At 38.3% G+C, this 26,636-nt stretch overlaps 1 protein-coding gene across 3 annotated transcripts in view; it reads right to left on the bottom strand.

Moving 5' to 3' along the window:
- Nucleotides 1–26,636, bottom strand: part of ncor2 (nuclear receptor corepressor 2) — a 93,006-nt gene that overhangs the window by 31,378 nt on the left and 34,992 nt on the right. For all 3 annotated transcript variants that reach the window (XM_088402758.1, XM_088402681.1, XM_088402839.1), the window contains exons 4-17: nt 26,043–26,220; nt 22,227–22,409; nt 20,250–20,363; nt 15,834–15,890; nt 15,272–15,324; nt 10,770–10,836; nt 9,520–9,692; nt 9,311–9,404; nt 7,320–7,498; nt 6,448–6,502; nt 6,255–6,353; nt 5,160–5,299; nt 2,791–2,951; nt 1,318–1,380 (exon numbers count right to left, since the gene is read on the bottom strand). In XM_088402758.1, the coding sequence (XP_088258884.1) occupies nt 1,318–1,380; nt 2,791–2,951; nt 5,160–5,299; nt 6,255–6,353; nt 6,448–6,502; nt 7,320–7,498; nt 9,311–9,404; nt 9,520–9,692; nt 10,770–10,836; nt 15,272–15,324; nt 15,834–15,890; nt 20,250–20,363; nt 22,227–22,409; nt 26,043–26,220 (1,616 nt within the window). The remainder of the gene's footprint in view (nt 1–1,317; nt 1,381–2,790; nt 2,952–5,159; nt 5,300–6,254; nt 6,354–6,447; nt 6,503–7,319; nt 7,499–9,310; nt 9,405–9,519; nt 9,693–10,769; nt 10,837–15,271; nt 15,325–15,833; nt 15,891–20,249; nt 20,364–22,226; nt 22,410–26,042; nt 26,221–26,636) is intronic.

Raw genomic sequence — 26,636 nt, 5'->3', positions numbered from 1 at the left:
TATCATACCATCAGATTCTGATAACGTCCCATGCTTAATAACAAATATTCAATATTTAGTTTAAAAATAAGATAAGAGCTGTAATTTGAAAAGTGTGATATTTTGGTCATTTATCACACCTTCAGAATCTCACCGTGTGACATAAATGTAATTTATGAGATATGTGTAATTAAAGGACATTAATACACGAAGCTGGCAGAAAACTGCAGGTTTAGAAGCAAACAAATTGAAGCTATACAGTCATATGTTTAGGCCAGGTTTAATCGTTGAGCAACACTAGTTTTTAAACTCTAGCTGCTGTCGCTGGGGTTCAGTGGTTGCATAAGTACTTCATAGAAGTCCTGCATCCACTGAACTGCCAGGCTAATCCTCTGGGATGGAGCACCCCACTAATCCCACTGCAGGAGAATGGAACTGAAGACATTAACCAGGATTACTACACAGTCCTGTATTCAAGCCAAGCAGTGCCAGATATTGAAAAATAAACCCTCAACAGACACATTCTGTTCAAATAAACCTCCAAATTCCTGGTACTAATGCACATGTAGCCAAAAAAAGCTGCATCGGTCATATTTGGCATTAAAGCAACAGCACCACATCTACTATGTTTGAAAGAAAGGATGTATTTTATATTTAATTATTCAACAGCAAAACAGGTCACCATCATGCAGACAGCAGGTCGCATATAGACAGCCCTTGGCAAGTACATTTTTCGAAACAGCAAATTCAGCAGCATTTTAATGTCTGCAAACAGATCACCCATTTTGTTTTCAAGTAATTGTGTTTAGATTCAAATATAGTAGCAGGCTTGTCAAACTAGTGAAATCCCAACCTAAGAGTGAAGAATTACAAACCACTGAAGACTGAGAAGCTTAATGGAAATCATGTACTTCGCACAAGCAACACATTCACACAGTACAAGTGAGAGAACTCTGGGCACAGTATCAGAGACCTCTGTTAATCAGCCATGGGCTGCTGTATAATCTTCTGTCAAGAGATAATAAACAGGCAGGTTAATGACTGCTGCAACTTGGTAGAGGTTAACTGATAAGGGACCGACTTTATAGCCACTAAGATAAGAAGACAGGCTGCCTTGACCCAGAGGAAGGAAATTGCTGGAAAGAGCAGAAGCCCCAGTCCACTCTGATACACACAGACACAACTTTGAAGCATGTGGCAATACTACCTTACTAACAGGAAGGCACATCCTCAACGTTTGCTCTGGTGTGCCTTTAAGGTCATGTGTTGAATCTTTATAATGAACAATAATGTTGTGAACAAGAGTCACAAAGAAAAGAAAGTGTTGTTGCGTGCTACCTTTTTTGGCAGTTTCCATCTCTTCTTCAGTCCAGCGAGAACTCTCATTCATCTCGAGATTGGCTGTCTCAGACACACACACACACACGCACACACACACGCACATTCACACAAACACACAAGTGAGAGGGGGGAGGAGGAGTGGGCAGTTGCAAGTGACAAAGTCAGTTAGGGAGTGACTGAAAAGAGGAAAGGAAAGACAAATTAGAGAAGAAAAAAATATGTGGGGGCAGGGTATTTTAGCTGCTCGCTAAACTATAAAGGCACTGTTGCCTAGGTCGCTAGGGACGGGTTTGCTTTAGATGCAGTGAGCAGGAAATCGATGGGGAGAAGTTGGTTAATAATTATATACAACAACTGGCTTTTCCCTCTGCAGGAGTTATAAGCCAGAGTGACCCTGGCCCTGCCCGACTGAAGGAGAAGTTGGATCTTGTACTTGTAAGTCCTCTGTATGTAACCGTGAAGGACAAAGCAGCCAGCCATGAACTACTTTGAGGCTTGGGACAATGAAGCGGGAGGCTCAGAGTCCCTGCAGTTTGACGTTGCAAATGCAACGTACAGCATATAGTGTGCACACAACAACTGATACATTATGACGAATGTATAAACAGTAGCAGAATTGATGCTGTTAGGAAAGCCAACTGACTATCTGCAAGGACTCCATTGGTGCCCAGGACTGGCACATTACTGAGGACTGGCACATTACTGAGTCCCTGAGAAAAGGATTTAAGGGCCAACACTGCACTCTGGTGGCACGGGACAGAAGATTACAGCATTACTGTTTTTGGAGTGCAAATGAGCCACTGAAAGAACTGGGCTAACTGTTTTGTTTTGGCCAAATTGCTGGCGGGTGATTTCAACATTTAGTACAATAGCTGTCTTAGTCCAAGTCTATGAAATCTATTAATTGAATTGCTTGGGAAACATGATTAATTACACCTACATTCACTTAGTGTATACAAGCATGTTAGCGATTAAAAAAAAAGGGGGGGGGGGGGGGGTCACTTAGTGTATACATACAAGCATGTTAGCGATAAAAAAAAGAGGGGGGGGGGCGAATGCAATCATGGACTGCCCCTTTGACATAAAAGTTGGAATTTAACCATGATTTTAACCATCATTGATAAATAAATTTGCAGATTCTGTTTATTTCTACACTTAACGTAAATTAACAAAAAATGTATAACTTGTTCTCAATGGCTCGAATGACCAACTCAATAACATTGACATGACACAGATGTCAATGTTGCTAATAAATGAATGTCATCAATTTAAAAATTAGACAGTTGAATTTGTTTTCATAATACAGTAATCTGGGAACAGATTAGCAATTCTCATTGACTAGTTGACATTTATTCTTTTGCACAGGAGGACTCAACTTAAACTAAACTTAAAGCCCAAAGACCCTAAAGATTAGGTACTGTCACAACACCACATACATAAGTGATTTTATGTTAAACCACCAAGACTGACCGAGCTCACTATTGGCAGGGGGTGTGGTTGTCTCCTCCACTTCGCTGGTCATTGAGCGGGTGATTCGGCCCTTACGGCGCCCTTGGCTGTTGGCTGTCCGTCGACCCTTGACAGCCACCGCAGGCTCTTTATCCTCTGCATCTTCCCCAGAAGTTTCATCTCTGCAATTTAGGAATTGCATTATATTTTCAAAGTTCAAACATTCAAGAGAAAAACAGTGATTCTGTGGCTGGTCAATGTGATCAATGAAGCCATCACAATGATTGACATAGACCTTGTGCACACTTTATTGGAATTTTTCCCACTATAATAAATTCAAAGACCACACTAAAATAATCAAAATAAACATCAGTAAACATTAAATGCCTTTAAATGGTGATTGGATTCATTCACTTTAAAAAGCAAAATTATAGTTTAGGAATGGCCAACTTTAAGTCCAGACTTGAATCTGACCGAAATGTTGAGGCATAATCGTGACAGGAAATAAGGACATAGGCAGCACTTTTAAGTGGGAAACAGTGTTTTATACTTGCTGATCAATGAGCCTTCAAATGCCCCTCTGGAAATGAATAAAGTTTTCTAAACTGAATTGAATCAATACTTGCAAACCCTCCAGTGGTGCTACATTAAAGCAATTTAATTGATTTAAATAGATTTTCTCCAGTCATAACAATAATTAAAAAAATTATAAAAACCGCAATCGGTGGTTACTTATATTGTGTTTTTCTGATATTTAAATTTGTTTGATAATGGATCAAATTAAGTATGACACAGTGACATGCAAAAAAACTAAATAAATGAGAAAGATGAAATGGTTTTTCCACACTGCTATGGCTGTAATGTTGGCTAGTCAATAGTATGACACCAGAGTCGTGAACTTAGCAAACATGAGTATAGCATAGCAAAATATATAAAAAATAAATAAAAAATTAGGGTAATTTTCAGTTCAAAGACAAACTCATTCCTGTATTCACAAATGAGTTTTATGATTGCATGGCGACAAGCCTCTTTAAGATATATGCCTCTTTTGGGCATCACTCTAATTTGTACCCAAAAGAGTAAAACATGTGATAGAACAGATGGATCACTTTGTTTGGCAGGTTTCAAAACGGCCATATGAAACATTAAGAACTGGAAACCACATGTATCAATACTGCTGAATGAAAATGGGGCTTAAAAAGGAAACCACATGTGTCAATACTGCTGAATGAAAATGGGGCTTAAAAAGAACAGACTTGGGGTAAATTAGGTTTACAAATTTAAATTTACACACACAGAAATTTGAATCTGTGTTATTTGATCAGTAATGACCAAACTAGCACGCAATGGCTAAAGTATATGAGTTCACAACTCACAACAAATTCATTAATAAAATGAGTTCCATTAATATTGAGTGGGGTACAGATGTAACTCTGAATATAGGTGAAGCTACTGTACTTAAGACAGACAAACAGCAGGGTCTGCTTGGAATCGCCCAGCAATGTGACAGCATAAGTAAACGGGAGGTAATGCCTCATCGGCATTTTTAAGTCTGACGTAAATGCTCGAGAATGTACAATACATCTACAGTACAAAGTACAATCTGAGATTAGATAATAGAGTGCCTGACTATACAGATTGGGTGCATTCACATATTGATCTCCAAGGAGGACAGAAAAAGTGCTATAGCTGCTGTTTTTGTATCCATTGCTGTTTGACAATACTGCGCAAAGCCCTCCGCCTACACTGAACAGACACAATCCGTTCACATTGTCACTAGCAAAACCACAGAAACGAGGAACCCTCCAAACGTGTTTCCAGGGAAAATAGTCGTTTTAAATAGGTGAATGACTTTCAAGTTGTTGTTGATGGAAAGCTTGGATGGAAGTGACATACAAGTCCCTCGGCAATGCGTTAATTGAACGCTCACAATGTGATTATGTGAAATTATGCTGTCCTCCATAAAGTTGCGCATCATAAAGGTTTCGACTTTCGCTCAACTTGTTTTTTCCGAGTTCATCAAAGCCGGTTCTCATCTCGTCTTTTGCGCTAATTGCTAGCTGAACAACCACTTAGAGTGAAGCTTATTGCAACGACCCTGACCCGATTCAAGAGGCTAACTTTTCCCGAAAACAGTCTGCGAACGCATATGTTCGACAATGTTTCACCACAACAAGCTGACGCCGCACAACAAGGTCCAAACGCAGACGTGTCTTGGTATGTAGAGGGCCTTAAGAATATTTTGTTTGATACAAAAAGCGATACAAGAAATCCAAATATCATAAAGGAATTAAAATATGTTTTGTCAAAAGTACTTCAAATACTGTAATAAAGATGATAAAGCATTTAAATGGGACTTTATGCTGTGTTGAATTTGTAGTTTGTCTTACTTTATGCCATCTTCCTTGTCTTCAGTCTCAGTTTTATCCTCCTCTCTCTCTCCTTCCTTGTCTTTCTCCTCCTTTTCCTTGTCTTCTTGGCTGTTTCGATTTACTTGTTGCTGCTGTTGATGCTGCTGCTGCTGGCCATGCTATAGATTACGGGACAGGAACAAGAAGGCATCCAATTAAAAACATGAACCCAGATGATCTACTAGTAAAGAATCAACTTAAGTTTTAATGAAATGAGAACTGCCAAAAGCCTTCTGAGCCCAGGCGTTTGGCAAGAATCCTTTATATATATCACAATCATTTTTAAAAAACAGCTTTTCTGCTATTCTCTAAAAAGTCCCCCCCCCCCACCCTTTTTTTCTGTAGACATACCCTTAAACTCATTTGAATCAAGACAAAACATAAAAAAATACTTTTGCAGATATCAAACAGTGGCAAAGAGATCGATTTGATGACCCTGTCAAATCTTGTTTGAACAACACACACATAGTTATCTAGTTTCACTGAATTTCACATAACTAAAAAGAATAGCTGTAAGGGCAAAACAAAACAGGATGCGAAAGTTCAGAAACCACAGAATAACTGTTCTGCTGCATAACTTTTGGTTTTTGAGCAAACAGTACTACTTCCTCACCAGTGCCTTGCCTGTCTGGGCTTCAGGGTGAAAGTTCAAATGAGTACAGACAACCAGGCTGACAACTTGACAACTGCTGTGTGTGTGTGTGTGTGTGTGTGTGTGTGTGTGTGTGTAAGTTAAATAGTGATTTTTAAAGGATAATGTGTATTGAGGACACTAATTTTAGTAACTTATCATACTCATCCAAGGAAGAGAGAGATCTATTTTAGATAAAGGCATTTTGTGTTTGAAAAGATATAAACACTGCATTTGCAATCTGCAAAAGACATAAGAAAAGTAGAGGAAAGGTTAGCATAGTTTCTTCCTGCCTGACTTGTTTCACCAAGAGGTTCTGGCATTTTGCCCAGTGCATGACTACAACAACCTCAGGAACAGTAATTTGCAATAAGTAATATTGTCGTTATGGACATGTTTATTGAATTAGCTGTGATGATTTCAAGCTTTAAAGCTGACAATACCTGACTTCTTCCTCGCCGCCTGTAGTTTCTTCGCACTATGTTTTTATAGTTCTCATTCTTTTTGGTCAAATAATAAAAGAGCACACATTCTGCCACCGTCTGGAAGGAAAAAAAAAAAATCAAAGAAATGTGATTTGCCTGAATTTTTTTTCCTGAGAAGACTGCATTACTCGGTTGAACACAAAAGCCATACCTTTCTTTCAAGAAAAGATGCAATCAAACCAAAGTTTTTAGGATGTTGGATGAATCTGTGGAGACAGAGCACAAGAAATTAAAACCTGAAGATACTTTAAACAACACTTGCCTGACTTGCTGAGCACTAAAACTTCCAAGAGTAACAAAAAGAAGAACGGCAAAGCTTTTTTTTTTAACCAATATATGTATTGATGCTGTCAGTAATTATCACATTTATAGTACAAGCATATAAAGACTAGTTGCACGTTGACATATTGTTGAGGTTGTTGTCAACAACACATACACTGTATGTACAAAAATAATGTATATTTTTTTTGTGTTTCAGATAAAAGGAAAGAAAAATCTTAACATTTGGAGATACATTTTTTTAAACTGGATAGTCAATCTTCCCGTGTGGTTGTGCTTCAAGTATCATCCCTCATATGTGACAAAAAGGGGAAGATTCACTTCCTTTTCAACATCTTTCTGACCTCTTTATTCTCCACACATTATACACCTTTAGAAAAATTTCTGAAGGGTTTCTCTCTAATTTAATTAGGACCAACATTCATCACCAAAATTGCAGTGAAATACTTTTGACAAGCTGTGTTGACCAAAGGACGAGCAGGTTCAGGTGGTCCAGAGGCCTTATTTGGATGTTACTGGATTAACCCTGAGTGGCCTCAGGGCCACTGTTCTGTATCATAAACAAAGATACTAAAAACCCTGTTTGCCCCTGATGTGGTGGTTGGCAGTTTACATGGAAACTTCCACCATAGTCTATGACTGTCTGAGCGAGAGGCAATGTAGCACTGTGGAGTATTACACACAAATATGCTAAACAAATGCACTGCATTTACCAGCCTGACTTTACTGAAGAGTTGACCTTACTTCTCTCTGAAAGTGTCCTTCTCTTGCTCGCTCCACATGTTCATGACCTGCCGGTCCTTGTACACCTTCATGGGGTCATCCATCAATCCATTCATGTTGATGAACTTAATGCGTTGTTGCTCAGCATCAAACAGCATTGGTGGGATGACCGCTAGCTGCCGCATTTGCTTTTCTGTGTTCTGATGTTCACACATAGCACATGAAAGGCACATGAACACACAAAAGTCAACATTCGGGAATGAGACAGAGTGCTTTCGAAAAGTGTGGGAACTAAGACGGCGTTTATAGTTGTCATGAACCGGAAGTTAACAGTCCAGCTGTTTTTTTGTTTGTTTTTTTAAAAGCACTACTGTGTTCAGGCAGCAGGAGATGAAGCTAAGCTTACTCAGCAAATTCATCTCTTAAGAGTTAGGAGACATACACCAAATCAAAAGTGAACCATACACCCTTTTACCTCTGACTCTCAAATATTATTCTCAAATATTGGGGTGCCCCGCCCCCAAGCGATGCCTGACCCCAGGGAACAAACAGCCTTTGCTTTTGCAGTGTTTAGTGTAATTGCAGATCGGCGGCACATACTGTAGTGGTGCAGTAGCACTTTCATTGTGAAAGTCTGTGCAGGAGTTATAAACATTTTAAATTGCCGTCAACAACTTTTTTTTTTTTTTAAATCAGATTAATGATCCGTGTGATTTAGAAAAAAAATCACAATAAAGTTGTATACCTTTGTCTTCAGGATAAAATTTTCATCAGTGCTCATGTGTTAATGTTCCAGATCGATTTGCATTCATTGTTATTTATTAATTTCATTTTCTTTTCAGCATTAAGTGATTAAATTGGTCAAAATACTTCTAGTTAATAAGGTTTGTTTTGTTTTTTTATCATTATTATTATCACTTCGGGCACAAGGTTATTTTTTGTGTTTCAGACTAACCTGTATAAACCCTGTCAAAAATTACCATTTGTTGTAAGTTGATTCATGTCACCTTTTTTCTCTTGGTAATGTTAAAAAGGATCTGATTTTAGGCATACTTATAACATTTTTATGGAAAATTGTTATTGTCAATGCAGCAAATTCGGGCGCCGCAAAATATCCTCTCTTCAGGTCTGACACTATGTTGATTATTTTTTTAGGGCAAATATTTATTGTTAATTAAGTTATTTCTTTTTGATAACAGATTTCTTCTATGATCCAAATGAGGACACTTTAGGTTGATTATTTTTTTGTGGACCAATACAAAAGAAGTTTGAAAGGTTATTAAGTTTAATTAAATCAGACACTGGTTAACCCAAAATTGCTTTGCACTGGTTAAGGGGTGTTTGGCTAAAAACATATTTCAGAGGGGGTACATTACTGAAAGAAGGAAAAGAACCACTGCTCTTATTGGCTCTACACTTGAGGGACAGCAATTAATGTTCCACATAAAATGCAAGGCATCAACATCTTACTGCCAGGTGTGAAACAGAATAGAAAGCCTTTAAATCAAAAGAAGTATTTATATTTAATTTTATTTTATTTTTTAAGACACTCATTGCCAGGTAATATGGACTGTACATACAGGTATGCACATTTTTTTGAAAGGGTTACTCACATGAGCACCATGACCTAGCATTATTTAAAAGAGTACAGCAGAGTATAGCTGTTGCGTTACTTAAGCCTGCACCCTTGAAAAGTTTCATAAGTCCATCGGTTATGGTTTGTGTATTTCATTCAGGACCCAGTTTTAATTAGTCCAAGAAAATCAGAGGTAAATTCTCCATTTCTGTAACGTGACAACGTAAACGATCTCCTTCCCGAGAATGATACGCAGCCCACAAAGCCAATCCATGACCCTTCAGTAAACAAATATCCTCAGAATAGGAAAAGAAATGAGCTTAATTTTATGAAAGGCGAGGAGAAAACAATTTCTTGCTTCTTTCCACCAATCTGCATTTTAAATATTGCGAATAGCGATAAGTCTGGCTACACAATCTCTGACATAATTGCTTACCTCATGCTCTGATATTCCATCAATGATTTCGGAGACCTCATGTTCGCTGCGAGCTGCAGAAGAGCTCAATCCACCCCCTCGCTGCCCAACGCGGCTACAAAAACAAGCATATTCCACTATTTGAGGTCTTACAGTCATACAACTGTTGAACATAAACATCAAGTTAATAAATCAGTTGGTGTCATTAGGACCGAAATCATGTAGCTCACCTTTGAATCCGTTCCTGCATCTCTCTCTGCTTACGAATCTCTGGGAACTGTTTCTCGTAGTACTCTCGTACCTTGCTCTCCTTGGCTCGGCGCCGTGGGTTATTTTCAATTCGCTCCACCTTCTTCTCCCAAGCTTCCATCAGTTGGTCATAACGCTGGCAGAATTTCTGTTCCTGTGTGTGTGTGTGTGTCACACATAAAGGCAGGAAATGTCTATTATGCTGGTATAAGATGATCTTTGTTTCATCTGTCCGTAAAGTGTTGCAGAACTGCACAGGCTCTTTTAGATGTTTCCCTAATGCGGTTATTGAGGCTCATCCACCATGGTTTACACCGTTTGACGAGACCACTGTATTCCTCTAGTGAAGTTGTCACTTCATCGTTGGCTTGACCCAAAATACACCTATCCCTTGGAGAGTGTTCTTGACTTGAGCAACAGTTGTGAACGGTGAAGGGGGTTACTTGATGTTGGAAAGTGTTTGCCTGTCATGCACCAGACCTTTTTCATAGTCTTTCAAGTATTTTGGTGTTGCTGAGCTCACCAGTACCATTTCTCTTTCTAAATATGTACAAAACAGATGATTTGGCAACATCTAATGTGTCTGCTATGACTCTAATTAGTTTGCTTTGATTCTTCAGCCTGACTTGTGAAAACTCTTAACCAAAATTCTTATGAATACAACATACGTGAGATTAATAAGGCCCTTTATTTGTTCCTTATTGGTCAAATTACAAGTGAATGACACACGCCTAGTCATGGAATAGCTGATCAGCAAATTGTCCAGTTACTTTGGTCCCTTAAAAAGGTGGAAGGCATGGATATAATGTGCTGTGCTTCCTACACTATTCACATGATTTAGACACCCTCAATTTACTGTTGCGTCTGCCCTTACTGTAAAACATATTTTGATATTTTCTTTTCAAATCCATTGTGGTGCTGTGTAGAGCTGGAATGCTAACAATTGTGTCAGTCCAAACCTATTGGGACCTGACTAACTACAATTGCATTTTGTGCAGAATTTTACACCTGTATGCCTTAAACTTGAGCTACATTTTTTTTCTGCAGCCTGTTGAGATTTAAGATTTCACACCAAGCACACTGAAACAGATCACACACAAAACCTGTCTTCTCTATGGTCAGCCTAAGATGGCCACTCACTTTAAGGAACTGCTGACCCATTTTCATGCTAGTCATCGTTTATTGGCTGCGTCCCAGCAATCTAAAAAAATATGACATTCTCTACACTTACCCATTGCTTACGAGCATGATTTCTTCTCTTGAAGTATAAGATGAGTTTTTTCCTCATCGCCTGGTTTCTGAGAAATTTGAACAAACAAACTGGAATCAGGAAACTGGTGGCACAGAGGATTTAAAACAAAAGTAACCATCGTCTTTGTCACTTGATTTCTTGTGCCACAACAAAACACAAACACGCACGCGCGCTTATGCACACACACACATTAGCACACACACACACACACAAACACGCACACACACACAAAACAAACACAGATAACATTCTTTGTCAATGCTTTCAGATGGACAGGACAGCATAGGGAGCTAATGTATAAAACTCATCTTGCAATTCTTCAAACAAAGGTCAGCACAAGTAATCTCCACAGACAGCGGCTCAATTCGTCTGTTTCTTTGCAAGACAGAGCTCTATTCCTGACACAAATTCTGTCTGTTGTAAGGTCACACTACATGCTTATTCCACAAAAGTCAATTTAACTGAGCGTTGGCATTAAAGACTAGGAAAGGAGGCGGCAAAGTGGATTACTAGCAGCTAGTTTAAGTTACAAATTTCAAATGCACGACAACAGATTTAAAAATAAAAGAATAAGACAGATCGGATGATAATCTTCTCTCAATTTCCCAACGCGTTGTTTGCGATACTATTCGTGGAATCTGAAAGTACTTAACTCTGAGCATGAACACGAAATAAAAGCCAAACACATATAAGCAAATCATTGCAGCATCAAAGTCAACCACTAATGATATTGTGGCTTTCCAGTCACCAAACACCCACAAACGTCTTACTTTAATCTTGCATTAAGACTAAACATGAGCCATTTTACCCTAGAAGATGGACGCAGAACACAATATTTTAATCAGTGCTCCAAGGGAATGAGAAACACACAGTGTACATTCAGGATGTAAAAAATGATATTGATAAATTATAGGTGGACAAATCAGATTCAAAGATTGCTAGAGAACACCAATTCTATTTAACTGGCAGCCCTCAGCCCCCTTACAAAGATTATACAGTGGGCCCCTGGGTTACGAACTTAACCCGTTCAGCGGCTACGCTCGTATCTCGAATTGCTCGTATAGCGGGCAATCCAAACCCATGTTAATTCGTGAATGCGTGCAACGCGCGCCGAAGCCTTAGGTAAAAACGACACACTGTATACATATATTAAAATTGAGTGACATAATCTGCTGTACACTTGCATTACATAATAAATACAATGGATAAATAGCTTTTACCTTTGAAACGACGAGACTTGAGCTGGGTGTAAGCAGAGGGGTGGCAGAGTCTAACGCTCAAAGTTAACACGGCGATAGATATGCTATTGGTCTTACAGTGTTAGAGTAACTCTTTCAGTCAGGGTGCAAATCACGCAGATACTAAAACATCATCCTCTTATTTCTTTCTTTACCGCTGCTAGTAATTTTAGAAGCTATGTCTAACAGATAAAGTTTGCAAAGTCTTCACAACATTCCGTTTTTCACTAATTTTCTCTCCTACCTTCCATCCTGTCCCATCAAGCTAGATAAAGGCGTTCGGCCAATAGCATATCGGCATTTCTGTGATTGACGTGTGACGCCGGCCAATAGCATCTCCGTGAGTGAGACCGGGTGACCTTAATCGACCAATAGCATATTCGCATCTCCGTGACTGACTGATAATTATTCGCACTTTTTTTTAAACGGTTGGAATGTATTGACAATTAATTTTAAAAAAAAACACACATTTAAACCAATGACAATTCTTTGTCCTGCAATCGGCACATTTAATTTCATGTCAGCTGTTTTTCCCTTTAGCTGTACAAACACTACACTTAAATGGTAATATATTTAGACACCGTGAGTGAGACCGTCAGTGTGACGTTGTAAGACCAATAGCGTTCACGTTACTGGCACAAGTATCTACTGATGATTGATGATGTCGCTACTGTTGATTTTATTGACACAATTAAACGAGAACATTTCTTCATACTCAATGGCCAGCATGTCGAATTGCTCGTAAGGCGAAAGGTTTGTTCGTAAGCGGAGGACAAAAATCTCCCTGATCCACGCTCGTAAGGCGAATTGTTCGTAAATCAGGGTGCTCGTAAGCCGGGGGCCGACTGTATATTTTTTTATATAATTGGAGAAGCATTGTTTTATGAATGCATTGCTATCCGCAACAGCAGGGAGAAAGATATTATATTATAGATTTTTTATACACACATGTGTGTGTATATATATATATATATATATATATATATATATATATATATATATATATATACACATACATACATATTGTTTATTTATTTATTTATTACTTTTTTAACATAAAAATTACAATACATTAAATTTTTATTTTCCAAAATGCTTTGAAACGACTTTATTCTGAGAAAACAAAATACAGTGGTCCCCTGGTTTACGAACCCCCGTTTTACGTATTTTTCATCTTACGACGTTGACCGCGGCATTTTATTGTCCCCCTCTTACACACAAACCTTTCGTCTTACAAACCATCCAACATGCCGGTCAGTGTGTCCGCACTATTTCTTTCGCTTTGCTGCATCAACAAAAACAACTTTTCTCGTGTGTCACGGAAATGCCGATATGCTATTGGTCGATTAAGGTCACAGTCACGGTCTCAGTCACGGAGATGCGGATATGCTATTGGCCGGCGTCAAGCCAATCACAGAAATGCCGATATGCTATTGGCCGAACGCCCTGATCTAGCTTTATGGCACGAGCTGGTCGGTGTGTTTTGAAGACTTTGCAAACTTTATCTGTTAGACATGGCTTCTAAAAATGCAAGTGGCGGTGAAGGAAGAAGTAAGAGGATGATGACAATAGAAACGAAGCAGGGGATAATAAAAAAATATGAAGGGGGTGCACGCATAGTTAACCTTGCTTGTGAGTATGGCCGTAACCGCTCGACAATAGGTACAATTCTCAATAACAAGGAAGCTATGAAAGCAAGCAAGTCTTCTAAGGGCTAGACGTTCCTTGCCAGGGGACAGACCTCGGTCAACAACAAAATGGAGAGGCTCCTTCTATTATGGATTAAAGAGAAGGAAATTGCCGGTGATAAGTTCTCGTTTAAGAAAAGTTCTCGTTTAAGAAAAAAATAAAATAAATTTTGCGGGTTGGTCTCTGCTCCCCTCCGCCTCCACCCAGCTCAAGTCACGTCGCCCCAAAGGTAAATGTCATTTTTCCTTTGTGTATTTATGTTACTTAATTTAACTGTAAAGTAGATTATGTTACTAATTTTTAATATGTGTATAAAGTCGTGATGTTTTTACCTAAGGTTTTTGCACGCGTTGCACACATTCACTAATTAACATAGGTTTGGATTGCCCGTCATACGGCCAATTCGAGTTACGAGCCTAGCTGCTGAACGGATTAAGTCTGTAACACGGGGGCCCACTGTACCATATTTTCCGGACTATAAGCCCCACCGGTATATAAGCAGCAGCAGCAAAAATTGAGCAAAAAAAACATCTTTTGCCACGGATAAGGCGCACTGGACTATAAGCGGCAGGTAACATCAGATATTTATGCAAAAAGGTGGTATATGAAAGGTTTTTTTTTTCCATTCTCTACCAGCTGCAACATCCTCTCTTTAACAGACTGAACTTGCCTGTATGTTTAGTCCCAACATTATATTTATAGAAAATCGATCGATATTACCTACATATCACCAATAGAATAAGTTAAATAGCAGTTCAAACTTGAAGTCAACACGTTAATAGCATTCTGTCTCCCATTGTTTAATTGATAGATTAATTTAGTGAACATTGCACACACAGCACATAAATAATATATCCAATCATATTATCATATATAATCATATCATATACAATCATATATAATGTATACCGTATATCAAATCTACACGTCACAAACTTTTATACAAGATATTGTTCAATTTAGACATTTTTAAAATATTTTTAATAGTATATTTTCAAACTTTTTTGAGCACAGCCCTTGATTCACATCTTTAAATTCTATTTCCGAGTTGTTTCATAAACTGACTCCTTGAACAGATATACACATTTGCTTGACCGGTGGAAAAAAAAATTGCGGATAAGCCGCACTGGACTATAAACCGCAGGGCTCAAATCATGAGGAAAAAGTCGCGGCTTATAGTCCGAGAAATACGGTATATATAAAATATGTATAGAGACCTGAACATTTTTTAGACATTCATTTAATCTACAAAAAATTACTGGCTCAGTCTGAACATGTTTAACAAGCATCTATAGACTCCGTCATAGCAAAAGCAAACATTTTCAAATTCAGCTTTTATCTTCTTTTAGGAAAGAGCACTTCATATATAGCTGAATCTATTCTATACCTAACCCATAAATTATTAATCTAAATATGTGAGAAAATGTAAAGTAGTCAACATTTCAAACAAAGAAAACCAGATTCTGGCATTTTTATTGTAATTAATTCATTAGAATGACTTTAATCATTTAGTCATGAAAAGGTCTGCAGGCATAAGCACAAGGAATGACTTACATTTTGATGTTTTCATGGTACTGCTTGGTATCAGAAGGCTGATTGTACAGTGGCTGGAAAGCAAACAGAACACTTTCATTCTATGTTCAGTTCTGCAGCGGCAGGAGAACAGCACAATATGTCAAGCTCGATCTCTTGCCTTGTGATAGATATGTGTGGGACTTAATAATTTGCGAACTGTTCTTTAAATAGCAAGCGAGGACACAGCTCTAATTAATGGAAGTAACCTAGTTAATGTGCTATTTCTTCATAAATAAATTCACCACCGCAGTTAAGACAGATGATTGAACTGTACATTTTTGACATTTGACAATGCAATGTGGAGGATTAAAGTGCAATAATTAAATATGAACAAAAGATATTCCATTTTTAAAATGTGTCACATGGAGGCTCTACTGGATTTTGTTTTGAATTTTATTGATTAATGAAGCTTGTGTCATAGACTTGGAGGGTTCCTGTACAAAACAGCTTAACGCTTGTGCCCCAATTACAAACAAAAAAAATACAAAAGAGCAAGAAACTGATATGAAAAATGAAATATGACAGATATTTAGTTACTTACCAGTTCTACCCTGGGTCCAAGTCCCTCCAGTATCCTGTGTGCCTCTTCTGCCTTTTTCTGGTAAGAGAACACAACCAGAAGTACTAGATTAGCCGGCTGCCTGCACCTCAGTCATCACCATGACAACACAGTGAGCACGCTCACTTGAACGTGAAGACTCCACTAGAGCCGGCTGGGTGACTGGATGCATTGATGGAGGAATTGATACATTGACTATTATTAGAGCTTTTAGCCCACGGTGGGCAATAACTTGCCCAAGCCCATCACTACCCAGACAGGGAAGAAGAAAAAGATCACTTTTCCTGAGCAGAGAGAGAGAGGTAACTAGCGGGCGAAGAGCTCGTGGGAGTCAAAAGAGTCGAGCAAAAACAGCAGGCGGGGGGTGGTTTTATAAGGGCTTTGTCAATCTCATAGAGATATCAGATGACTGATAGAAAAAATATGTACAGCTACAACAGTTATCACTCTGAAACAAATATTTTTTGCCTTTTATTTTACTGAAATCAACCCAGTACTTTCAAGTTTAGTGTCAAAGTCAGGACACCAGTGATGAGAAATGGTACTTGGCAATGTCCCGAGAAAAGGGAGAAAGTAGCACTCACTTCTCTCGCACTCTTGTGTAAAAAAAAAAAAAAAAACAAAAAAAAAAACAACCACCTGTTTCTGTTGCACATTATACACCACACTATTGCATGAAATTATCTGACTGGGGCTTGCCATGTCAAGTTTTGAGTAAACGGAAAATAAATCATGATTCCTCCAATTGCCTATGATACTAGATTATTATATCCAGTATAAATTATAAGGTTACCAACATTAATCCTGTGGCTTTTAATTATTTATTTGATCTGTTGTATTTCCATGATGGAATTATTTTACATAGCACGATTTTTTTTTTTTTTTATATAATTGTGTGTAGACTTTGAAATGATTTTGGATGCTCTGCAATAAACAACAACAATGCAAAACGGATTATTGAACTAGAATAACTATAGTTTTGTTGACAAATTTTAAATTTTAATTTTATTTAATTTATATTTTATATAATTTATATTTTAATTTAATTTATTTTACAATATTTTTAATTATAGACAGTGTGAGTTCTCCCATTTGCCCGCGTCCTCCTGTCTCTGATGCATAATTTTTGCCTGGGGACGCATACATTCCAATCATTGTGCGCCATTTGGATGGATCATTTTTTTTGTTTTTGTTTTTTTACCTCAAAATATTAATAATTGTCCAGCTACTCTTTTATTCAACAAAACTGGACGACTTACAAACATTAACAACTTCGTCAATTTTGTTTTGAACAACGTCAACCAAGAAAAAAAGGGACACGTCTTTGTTTACATAAACGCTGGTTCCTGTAAGCCTACTTCTGTGGTAAGGATCATGAAGATGACAATTAGATCGTTGTCATGACCATGGTTCATGGTTAAATTTGAAGTTTTTGTTTTCAAGTTATATAAATGTATACCATGATTTTATGGGTCTGGCCCACTTGGGAATATATTTAAACTACTAAGCTTAAACTACTTTGACACTCCTGCTCTGGATGGTGTAGTGGTTCTCTAAAGGTCTACCTTCCGGAGGAAAAACATTTTTTCCTATCAGGTTGTGGGTCATATCCATATAGTTACCTTGACATTTGTTAATATCTGTTGTTGGTTTTTGCTTGCGTCTTGTAAATGCAGTTTGAACTCCAAACATTTCTGTCGGGGCCCATTGGTGGCTACCGGTAATTATATAAATATTGGAAAAAGCTCTGAGTGTAATACTCACGTCACAGATAACAAAGAAAGAAAAGTTCACACTCAATGGGAGACATTTTAAAAGTGAGGTGAGGTGAGCTAAGGTAAGGTAAAAACAAAGACCTGCCACGACATGTGAACGTCAACCTTTCTCTCGTCGACCCCCTCCCACCAACCGGCCTGAGTACATTTAAAAAAATAAAAGCGTCATATTTTCTGTCACACAACAATACATAATAAAATGCTGTCCTGCATTTACAGTTTTACTCAATATTTTACATACACTTTCATTGGATACTCACTAAGTGACAAGTTGAGTCAACTGGTGAGTATACTGTTAATGGGCTAAAAAATAAATGTAGCAGGAAACATCCCTATACGGTAACAAAATAGACATGTAATAAGTTCATTCCTACTTTGTTGCTGCTATGGCCACAACTACTACCTAAGCACTCAAGGCACAGGCCCATAACCCTAACCCTGGCTAACGGTTAGCCCATTAAAAGCAAGCCGCTAGCCTGAGCGTGTCATAGCCAATTCCACACTCTCATTTGCTAAATGCCACGTCACTCACCAAGACAGGCCACACTGTTGAATGTCACACACACTGAACATTACAACAAGTATTAAGGTATTACAACGTGGAATGTAAAGGACCCTCAGTAAAAAAAAAAAAAAAAAAATACCGGCACCTCACATGCACATTTTGTTTGGTTTTATACTGCAAAAATCAATCATTACCCAATGATTCAATTAATTCATGGGAAAATAGGAAGATTAACATTACTAAAAATGTACCGGCTGCATCCCTAATACTGTACATGCACAACATCAGTTGTACATTTTGGCCATTCCAACTTCAGTCTTCACACCACACTAGTCGCGGCAGATGCTGTAAATTTCTGATACAACTTCAGGGACAGAATATTCAGGGGTTGAGATGAAACCCCCTCGCATTTGGTAGTGGAACCTTCCAAACAAGTAAAAGGCCAAGTAAAAGACTCATCAAAAAAAAAAAAAAAAAAAAGAAACGAAACAATCCAGATGACATCCTGTGACAATCCTGTGACTCAAACAAAACTCTAAAAAACCCTTCTGTTATTGGTTTGAGATTTAAAATCATAAGGTGTAAGCCAAGCAGAACTTGTATAAGCTCTCCTTTTTTTTAATAGGCTCAAGTAATAATTAGTTATCCAATGTGTTTCAAATTATAACGAGACACCCTAAACAACTGTATCCTCAAGTAGAGAAAACTAACATTATTCAAGGCCTCTTTCTAAGTTTAAAGGTTTAAAGAAAATGATCATTTACTTTGTGTGTTTAATGTAAAACGTGTACAGTAAATTAAAGGTGCAGCCACTAGGTGGACCGAGAGCACAGAGAATAACATGAAGCTGCTGACCTGCCAGTGACAAAAATTCTTCAACCAAAAAACTGTCTTCGTTTTATAAAAATAAAAAAACAAAACAAAAACAAAGAAATGTAGAATAATTGAATGCATATTCTTTGTGCCTATCATCTAACGAGTATCTGAATCGAGCTGACCTTCAGTTTATATGCCGCAACCACTAAAACTGCATTATTTAGACTACCACGGCAGTTAATGAATAGTAAAAGAAAATGCCTTTAAGAAAATGGCACATGAAAACACTATAAAAGTACAAAAAATACCTAATGGTTGTTAATGGGAAAAATTGATTTATAGTGTTTTTCTCCACAGAGAGAAACATACAACAAATAAACATGTAATGCAAATAATATCACGAAAAAAATATATAAAAAAATGTCTCAATACATTAATGACTTCATATAATATGTTAAATCTTCCATGCAGTCAGCCACTTTCTCCTCACAAGGATCGCCGTCTTGCTGGGGGGGTACCCTGAACTGGTTGCCAGCCAAGTGCAGGGAACACTGGGATGAACAACCATTCATGCACCCAACCAAACCTAAGGACAATTTAGATGCACCCAACCAAACCTAAGGACAATTTAGTGTGTCCTATACACCTGCCATGGATGTTGTTGGCATTTGGGAGGAAGCTGGAGAGAACATGTGAACTCCACACAGAAAGGCTGGAGCCAGATGGAATTGAATTTGGGTCCCTCAACTGCAAGGCAGCCATCCTAGAGCCGCATTAAGTAAAATCACACCTTTAAAACAGATTCAAAGTGGTCATTAATGGGGGACCCCACAAGGCGCAAGTCGATAAAAAGTGCATGAGAACATTGCATGCTTATCTCTGGTGTTGAAATGCTGCGTTTTAGTATAACAAATGAAAAAAGACATGGCAAAAGGAAAATGACAGTAATAAAATTAATAGAAAAGTGTCGGGAAGGGATTGTAAGGAACCATGGTACCATCACATAGAATGAGTGAAAAACACTTGATAAAAAAAAAAAAAGCATGTGTTGTAGTTCTTATCGACGGCGGCATGATAATGGGTTATTCAACTTTTTCAGTGTCTGTTTCCATGTAGGGGCTTTGCAAAATATAATTGAGAAGCACTGGTGTAGCCAAACTTGCATATATTGGTAATGCATATAAGTAGACACACACACACACACACACACACACACACACACACACACACACACACAGACAAAACCAATCCAGCCTACTCTCACTTTTGGTGTTAAGTAACGGCGATGTTTATTCCACTGACCCTGTTCTCATCATAGATGATCTGCACCAAGCTGCGGTGCTTGGCCTCGCTGGGTGGAGGGGAAATAGGCCGCTCAGGCTCGTGAGGTTTGGCAGCCTCTTCCTCCAGCTGTTGCTGTAACAAACACACACACACAAATATGACCCCTGACATGAAAACAATACAAAAACATAAAACCTGCCTCCTTCCGGGGGTAAAATGTACAGTTGTCCTGCTATACGAACCGACTAAAAGCAATGAATCTTGGTAATCAAATACTGTAATTTCAAAAGAAGATTACCCACTCTAATATTATGCACCCTCTCCCAAAGACTAGCTGACTTCAATTGTACGTTACATTACAGTGTCCATTAGGCGCTCCCTAATTTGCAAGTATCCATACTGATAAATTTGAGCATTGTCCGCTAAAAAATAAAGCAGATTGAGATTCTTGTATTTCGACACATTCAGAGTGCAGTGAGAAATTGTTTTACCTTAGTAACAGTTTTCGGCTATCAACAAGCTCAAGCTCATAGATAGAGTATGAGTAGGTCAATACGGCAAGCCCCTTCGAAGCTGCGTGTCCATGACAACAATAAGCTAGCAGGGTCAAAGTCATCAGTGCTTTTCATGTGTGTAGTCTTTTAGTGTTGTCTTTCAAATCCTGTGTAGAATAAGCTGACTAAAAATCCACCTGTCAGCAACTCTTAGGGCCTGAGTAATAAGCTACTAAAACGACAAGTATACATTTTAAATATGTCTAGGTGGGCCGTGGGCGCAGTGAAATGTTTAAACCTGGCGACTGGGCTAACTGCACTACGTTTTGCACCAAGTGTAAAATAAGACCTAGTGTACAAATATGTTGGCATGCCAAAGCCGACCTACTGTTTCTCTACTAAATATGGCAGGCAGCCAAAAGGAAGACTGGGTGGAAGGGATGTGAGTGCTTTAGCAGTCCCAAAACCTCAGCCATAATCCAACTCCGACCCTGGGGAAAATGTTATTTATAGCTGTATGTATTTTTAGCCAACTTCTCTTCTAAATAAAAAGTGAAGAGAAACAGAAAGGCATGAAGCTACCTGGAGGACTATATGGACTTGTGGCATTATCATTACTGAGCAACAGAGCTTGACTACACACAAATAACACTTCAGAAAATATTGTATATAATAAGGCATGCCACCTAAATGTCACAATAGTCAATAATTGGAAGACAGGGTTCATGCACATTTCACATGTTAAATTCAATCATTATTTAAGTATTCAGAGCCACTTTTAGAACCGGTGCCAGATATTTTTGCTCAAGCATTTCGTCTCGCAAAAAAAAAAAAAAAAAGAAAGAAATCGTCACATCACATACATACAAGTTGTTGAGTCCCTGACAGATCGGGGTTCATCCATTCATTCCTTTTCATCCATCCATCCATCCATTTTCTAGAGCCACTTATCCTCACAAGGGTCGCAGGCTTGCTGGTACCTCCTCCCAGCTGGCTTTGGGCAGTAGGCTGCGGACACCCTGAACTGGTTGCCAGTCAATTGCAGGGCACACAGAAACATGCAACCATTCATGCACCCAATTATATCAATCAAGGATAATGTAGTATGTCCAATTCACCTGCCATGCATGTTTTTTGAGTGAGGGAGGAAGCCAGAGTGCCCAGAGAGACGAACCCGTGCGGGCTCAGGGAGAACATGCAAACTCCACACAGGAAGGTGGGGGGGAGACGGATTTGAACTCGAGTCCCTTTAACTGTAAGGCGGACGTGCTATTCACTGTGCGCCAAGCTGCCCCCATTCCTTTTCATTAGACTCAAAATGACTTAGTAAAGTACAATATATGCATTTATAAATCATCCACAAACATCTCTTGCAACCTGTCTCAAAATATGCTGGATACTTGATGTAGTTTCAGCCTCAAAAATGTTATTTTGACTGAAATAAGGATCCTTAAGAGTCAATATAGTCCTGACACTAACAGAAGGCTAAATTCATGCAAACCTGTTTTTTGCGGAGCTTGCAGATCTGCTGTTCCACCATAGTGATCTCCCTATCCACACGGTCCATGTTCTGAATTAGTTCTTCCTTGGAAAATCGAGCTGGCACCAAATCCAAATCAGGGTCCATGTGTACAGGGCTCACAGGGGAGATTGGCTCTAACTTCCCCATGGCATTTCCACGATCCTATAAAAAGGAACAAGGTTAGGTGAAAAACATTATAAAAGTGGGAAAAAAATAGAAATTTTGTACACACGGGCAGTCCGGGATGATGGCTTTAGCATCAAATTAGCGTTGCAAAAATGTTGAAATGGTGATTCATTGTACATTTGGGGGGGTTAAGTCTACACTGCACTGTGGCACATCTCCCTTTTTATTTCCTTGACGCTTGTCTTACTTGTGCTGCACATCCCCCGCTAGTCTATCATCATTTGGTGCACTTCAAGGAGTGATCGTATTTGACAGTACTTATGTAATGACATCAGACTGTACATTGCTCTGAGAGTAATTACCAAAGGCTCCAAACATTACAGAAAACATTTTTACTACATTTGCTGGTACATGTGATTCAAGTTCAGGCTCTGCATATAACTTTAAAACGTTAGGAAAACCACACAATTAACAGTTCTGTAGTATTGTGCATGTGGGATGTTTTGATCTACAGTTTCATCCCCAGCCTTTTGGAATTTAGGTCATGCCTATTATTAATTAATTAATGTTCCCAGCTCCTTGGGCTTTAGCATCCACTACACTTTCCACTACAGTGTGTGCAGAGCTTGTAATACAATAACACTGAATCAGTTTTAATGGTTTCTCGTAGTGTTTTACCATCTGTTGTTTTGATGGGGGGAAAAAAAACGATACTATGAAAGAAATAGATAAAGGGAAGAAAAATATTGGACTTGAATCTTATGCTTCTATCCAAGAAATTAAAATCAGTTTCAAGGAAAATGTATTTTCAACTTCAAATTGGACAACATTATTATTGCGAGTATGTAGCCTTGGAGTGGGTGCACAAAGCTCACTCCAGAGGCAAATTCTCTTATAGTCCAAAATAGGGTAAAATGATTTGTGAAAAAGATGGAATTGCAATTTCTCTGATGTAGATTAACATTTACAAATCTGACAGAAACTTGGATCGTGCTATCAATACACTGAAATCAGGATAACTACTAATTTAAGCAGGTTAAAGAGGTTAAATGAGGAAGGCAGACCCTTTGATGTTTTTTTTTATATTTTCAATATAGCAAGAAGCATTTCTTGCTGTCATACGTATGCAAATTTATACATCTATAATGAAGTTCATAAAATATATATTTTTAACCAAAAACAGTTTAACTTCTGCAATCATTTCTATGTTTATTGAAAAAATTGAAAACATTTACAAATCTGACAAAAACTTAGCTCATGCTATCAATACACTGAAAGCTGTTAAACTACTAATTTAAGCAGGTTAAAGAGGTTAAATGAGGAAAACTATTGAAGTTTGCATTAACGTCAATTTTTGCGATAAAATATATATATATTTTTTTTAAATAAAATTTTGGCTGTGTATCAATAGTCCAGTGCCCTGTGTGAAAATGGCAGAAAATGATAGATTTAAAATTGTCCTTGTTATGGGTGTATCCCTAGAGTGGGGTGGCCTTTGCAAGTACTGCTAATAACCACACGGACATATCTGATATTAGAAATAGTTCATATAGTAAAGCAACACGCCAGAGAAAATTAATTTTCTTTCCTTCTATTAAGCAGTGTGTTAATAAACATGAGCAAATCAATGGCATCTGATTCACTGAAACAAAAAGTTTAATCCAACTTATAACTATAAAATAATACTCTGTGCAGTGGCACCTTGGCCATTTTTGAGCTGTCAACATAATGAGGTGATGTAGTACTACATGCTGTACCATGAGACTGTTTTTTATTTGTTTCCTGATATACCTGCACTACCACCTGTAACCTCCTGAAACCGACCCTATTTGTTTGTGTCAACTGTCCATTTGTCTCAGCAGGACAATAATTGCATTCCGCCCAAACACATCGTACTGTAAGTATAACAATATATGCCACATCATTGAGCTATCAATGGATTTAAACTGCCAAGTTAGTTTTCCCTTGTCCTTCTTTATGGGTTTCTAAAACAAGTCTCATCAAATATACTGTGCCGGTGAGTATGCTTAAAACCTATACAGTGACTTGAAAGCTCTCAAGCCAGACCAATCACCCCCATGACTTTTCTGCACTTTTAAGTATAAGCGCAGATTGACTGCAATGATGTAGGGCAGGGGTATCAAACTCATTTTTATCGTAGGCCACATTGTAGATTTATTATCTGTCAGAGGACCAGAACATCTCTTAAGTCAAATACGTTTTGACGTCCATCAGTCACTAAGCTAATTTTGAAATCAAAGGTCAGTAAAAACTGTTCAAAAGAGAGATTGGGGGGGAAAAATGGTTGTTGTTTTTTCCCCCAAAGCTTTTAAAAGTTGAAGACAACTTGTAAGTTCGGTATTTTAGCCAGAAACTTGAAGTTGAATCATCATTTCACGGGCCACATCAAATAATGTGGTGGGCTGGATCTGACCCCCGGGCCTTGAGTTTGACACCTGTGATCTAGGGCAACACTGTGGATGCACAGAGACTAAACAAAAAAAAAACATTTTATTGAGTCAATCAAAGATCTGACTATTACAGCAATAATCTTGATATTCACTGCAAGCGACTATCAGTGCAGACACTATTTGGACTGCTTTTTTAATGTTTTTTGAGAAAAAATGAAAAAAAAAAATGGGGCCAGTTAGATGAATAGAAAGAAACAGCTAGGTATCCAGCCTCCACCTAATTTCAACATTTTACATTTATTTTCATGGTGTTGTGCGAGTTATTTTCCTTAGGTGAGGACCTCTAATCTGCATTCTAGTACAGTAAGGTACACACCCAATGGCATGGAATCAGGCATAAGCACAGTAAAAGTTTATTTTGGACTTATTTAATTCAGAATAAAATCTTAAGTATAAGTAGAGCCGGTGGAGTCCACACGTCCACGTTATACAAATTTGAGGTGTGCTTCAGGCATAGCCTAACAAGGGTTAGGCAACCCCATTTCAAGAGAGCCACATACCTGGATGTTTTTGATGTCTCTCTCCTCACATCACATCTGATTCAAATAATCACTTTATCAGCAAGCTGAGCAGAACCTTGATAACGATTCTGATCATTTGAATCAGGTGTGTTAAGAAAGGGAGACATCAAATACATGCAAGATAGCGGCTCTCTCGGACCAGTTACCTACCACTGGTCTGCACGAAGCCGGGGTTCTTGCAAACGGGCGGTAAATGTCTCCGGTTTGCCGTATCTTCATACCTGCCTGTCATTTTTTTCTCTAGATTCGCATTTGTGTGTGTGTTTTACGTCATCATTCTGCACCAAACATGCTCTCATGTCAAATGTGCAACTTTTGTTTGAGTATAAAAGTGGATCCTCATCCCCTTAAAACTATGTTGGTTGTAACCGTTTTCCGGGTGCTAGCTGCGTGCTTGTTGTTGCAAGCCTGACTACAGCGCAACTTCAAAGTACTCAAACAGATTGGTTGTAAGGTCGGCCCTTTGTTTGCAAATAACAGTATGTCCAAGGCACATTTTCCACCAAGGACGCTGATGTCGATGATGTTGAGATGGACGTTCTTCTGATTGAATAGAATTTGGCTACACAAAGTACTGTCGATTAGCAGCATTTCTTTTCCCAATAAACAAAGCTATATGGACGGATTTTTTTTTTTTTTTACACATACATACATGTTATTTTCCAGAGACTACTGACCTTAGCCAGATCTTCAGGCCCTCCATGAGGTAACTGTGGCCGATGGGATGAGGGTCTAATTAGAGAATCTGGCCCCATCTCCAAACGAGGCCGTTTGATCTCTCCAAACTCCATCTCTGAATGGCTGCTAGGCTCCGGTAAGTAGATGTGTTCATAGCGGATGTGCTGCTCTTGTCCTCTGCAATAACAAAATCATGGAAAATAAAAAAAATGGAATTTTCTGTAAACTAAGGAAGGACAAACATATGCATGAAATAAATCCAAAAGTGATCTTACAAATAGGGGTATCAAAAACAGAACAATTGCAAACAATTAATTACAGTCATATTTTAATGTGTTTTTTAAACCTAATTATTAATCTCGAACTTTCTACTTTCTATATGCAGAATAGATCTGTATTTACGAATCTGGCTTCTTGTGCTTGACTTGTTGGGGGTTGCAAAACAGAAGTCAGTCACAGGCTGAAATGGGCAATTGGCTGTTATTGTGTTAGGCAAAATCCGATTGGCTCCTGTTGTGAGAAGGCAAATTCAGGAACAGAAGGAAGATGTGAAAATAAAACAGCATGTGAGAGTAGTTGGTCCAATGAATGGT

The sequence above is a fragment of the Hippichthys cyanospilos genome, chromosome 1, assembly GCF_059441005.1.
Source record: "Hippichthys cyanospilos isolate Australia breed blue-spotted pipefish chromosome 1, RoL_Hcya_1.0, whole genome shotgun sequence".
NCBI lineage: Eukaryota > Metazoa > Chordata > Actinopteri > Syngnathiformes > Syngnathidae > Hippichthys > Hippichthys cyanospilos.
The sequence above is the reverse complement of the archived record's forward strand: the minus strand, read 5'-3'. Positions and strand labels throughout refer to the sequence as shown.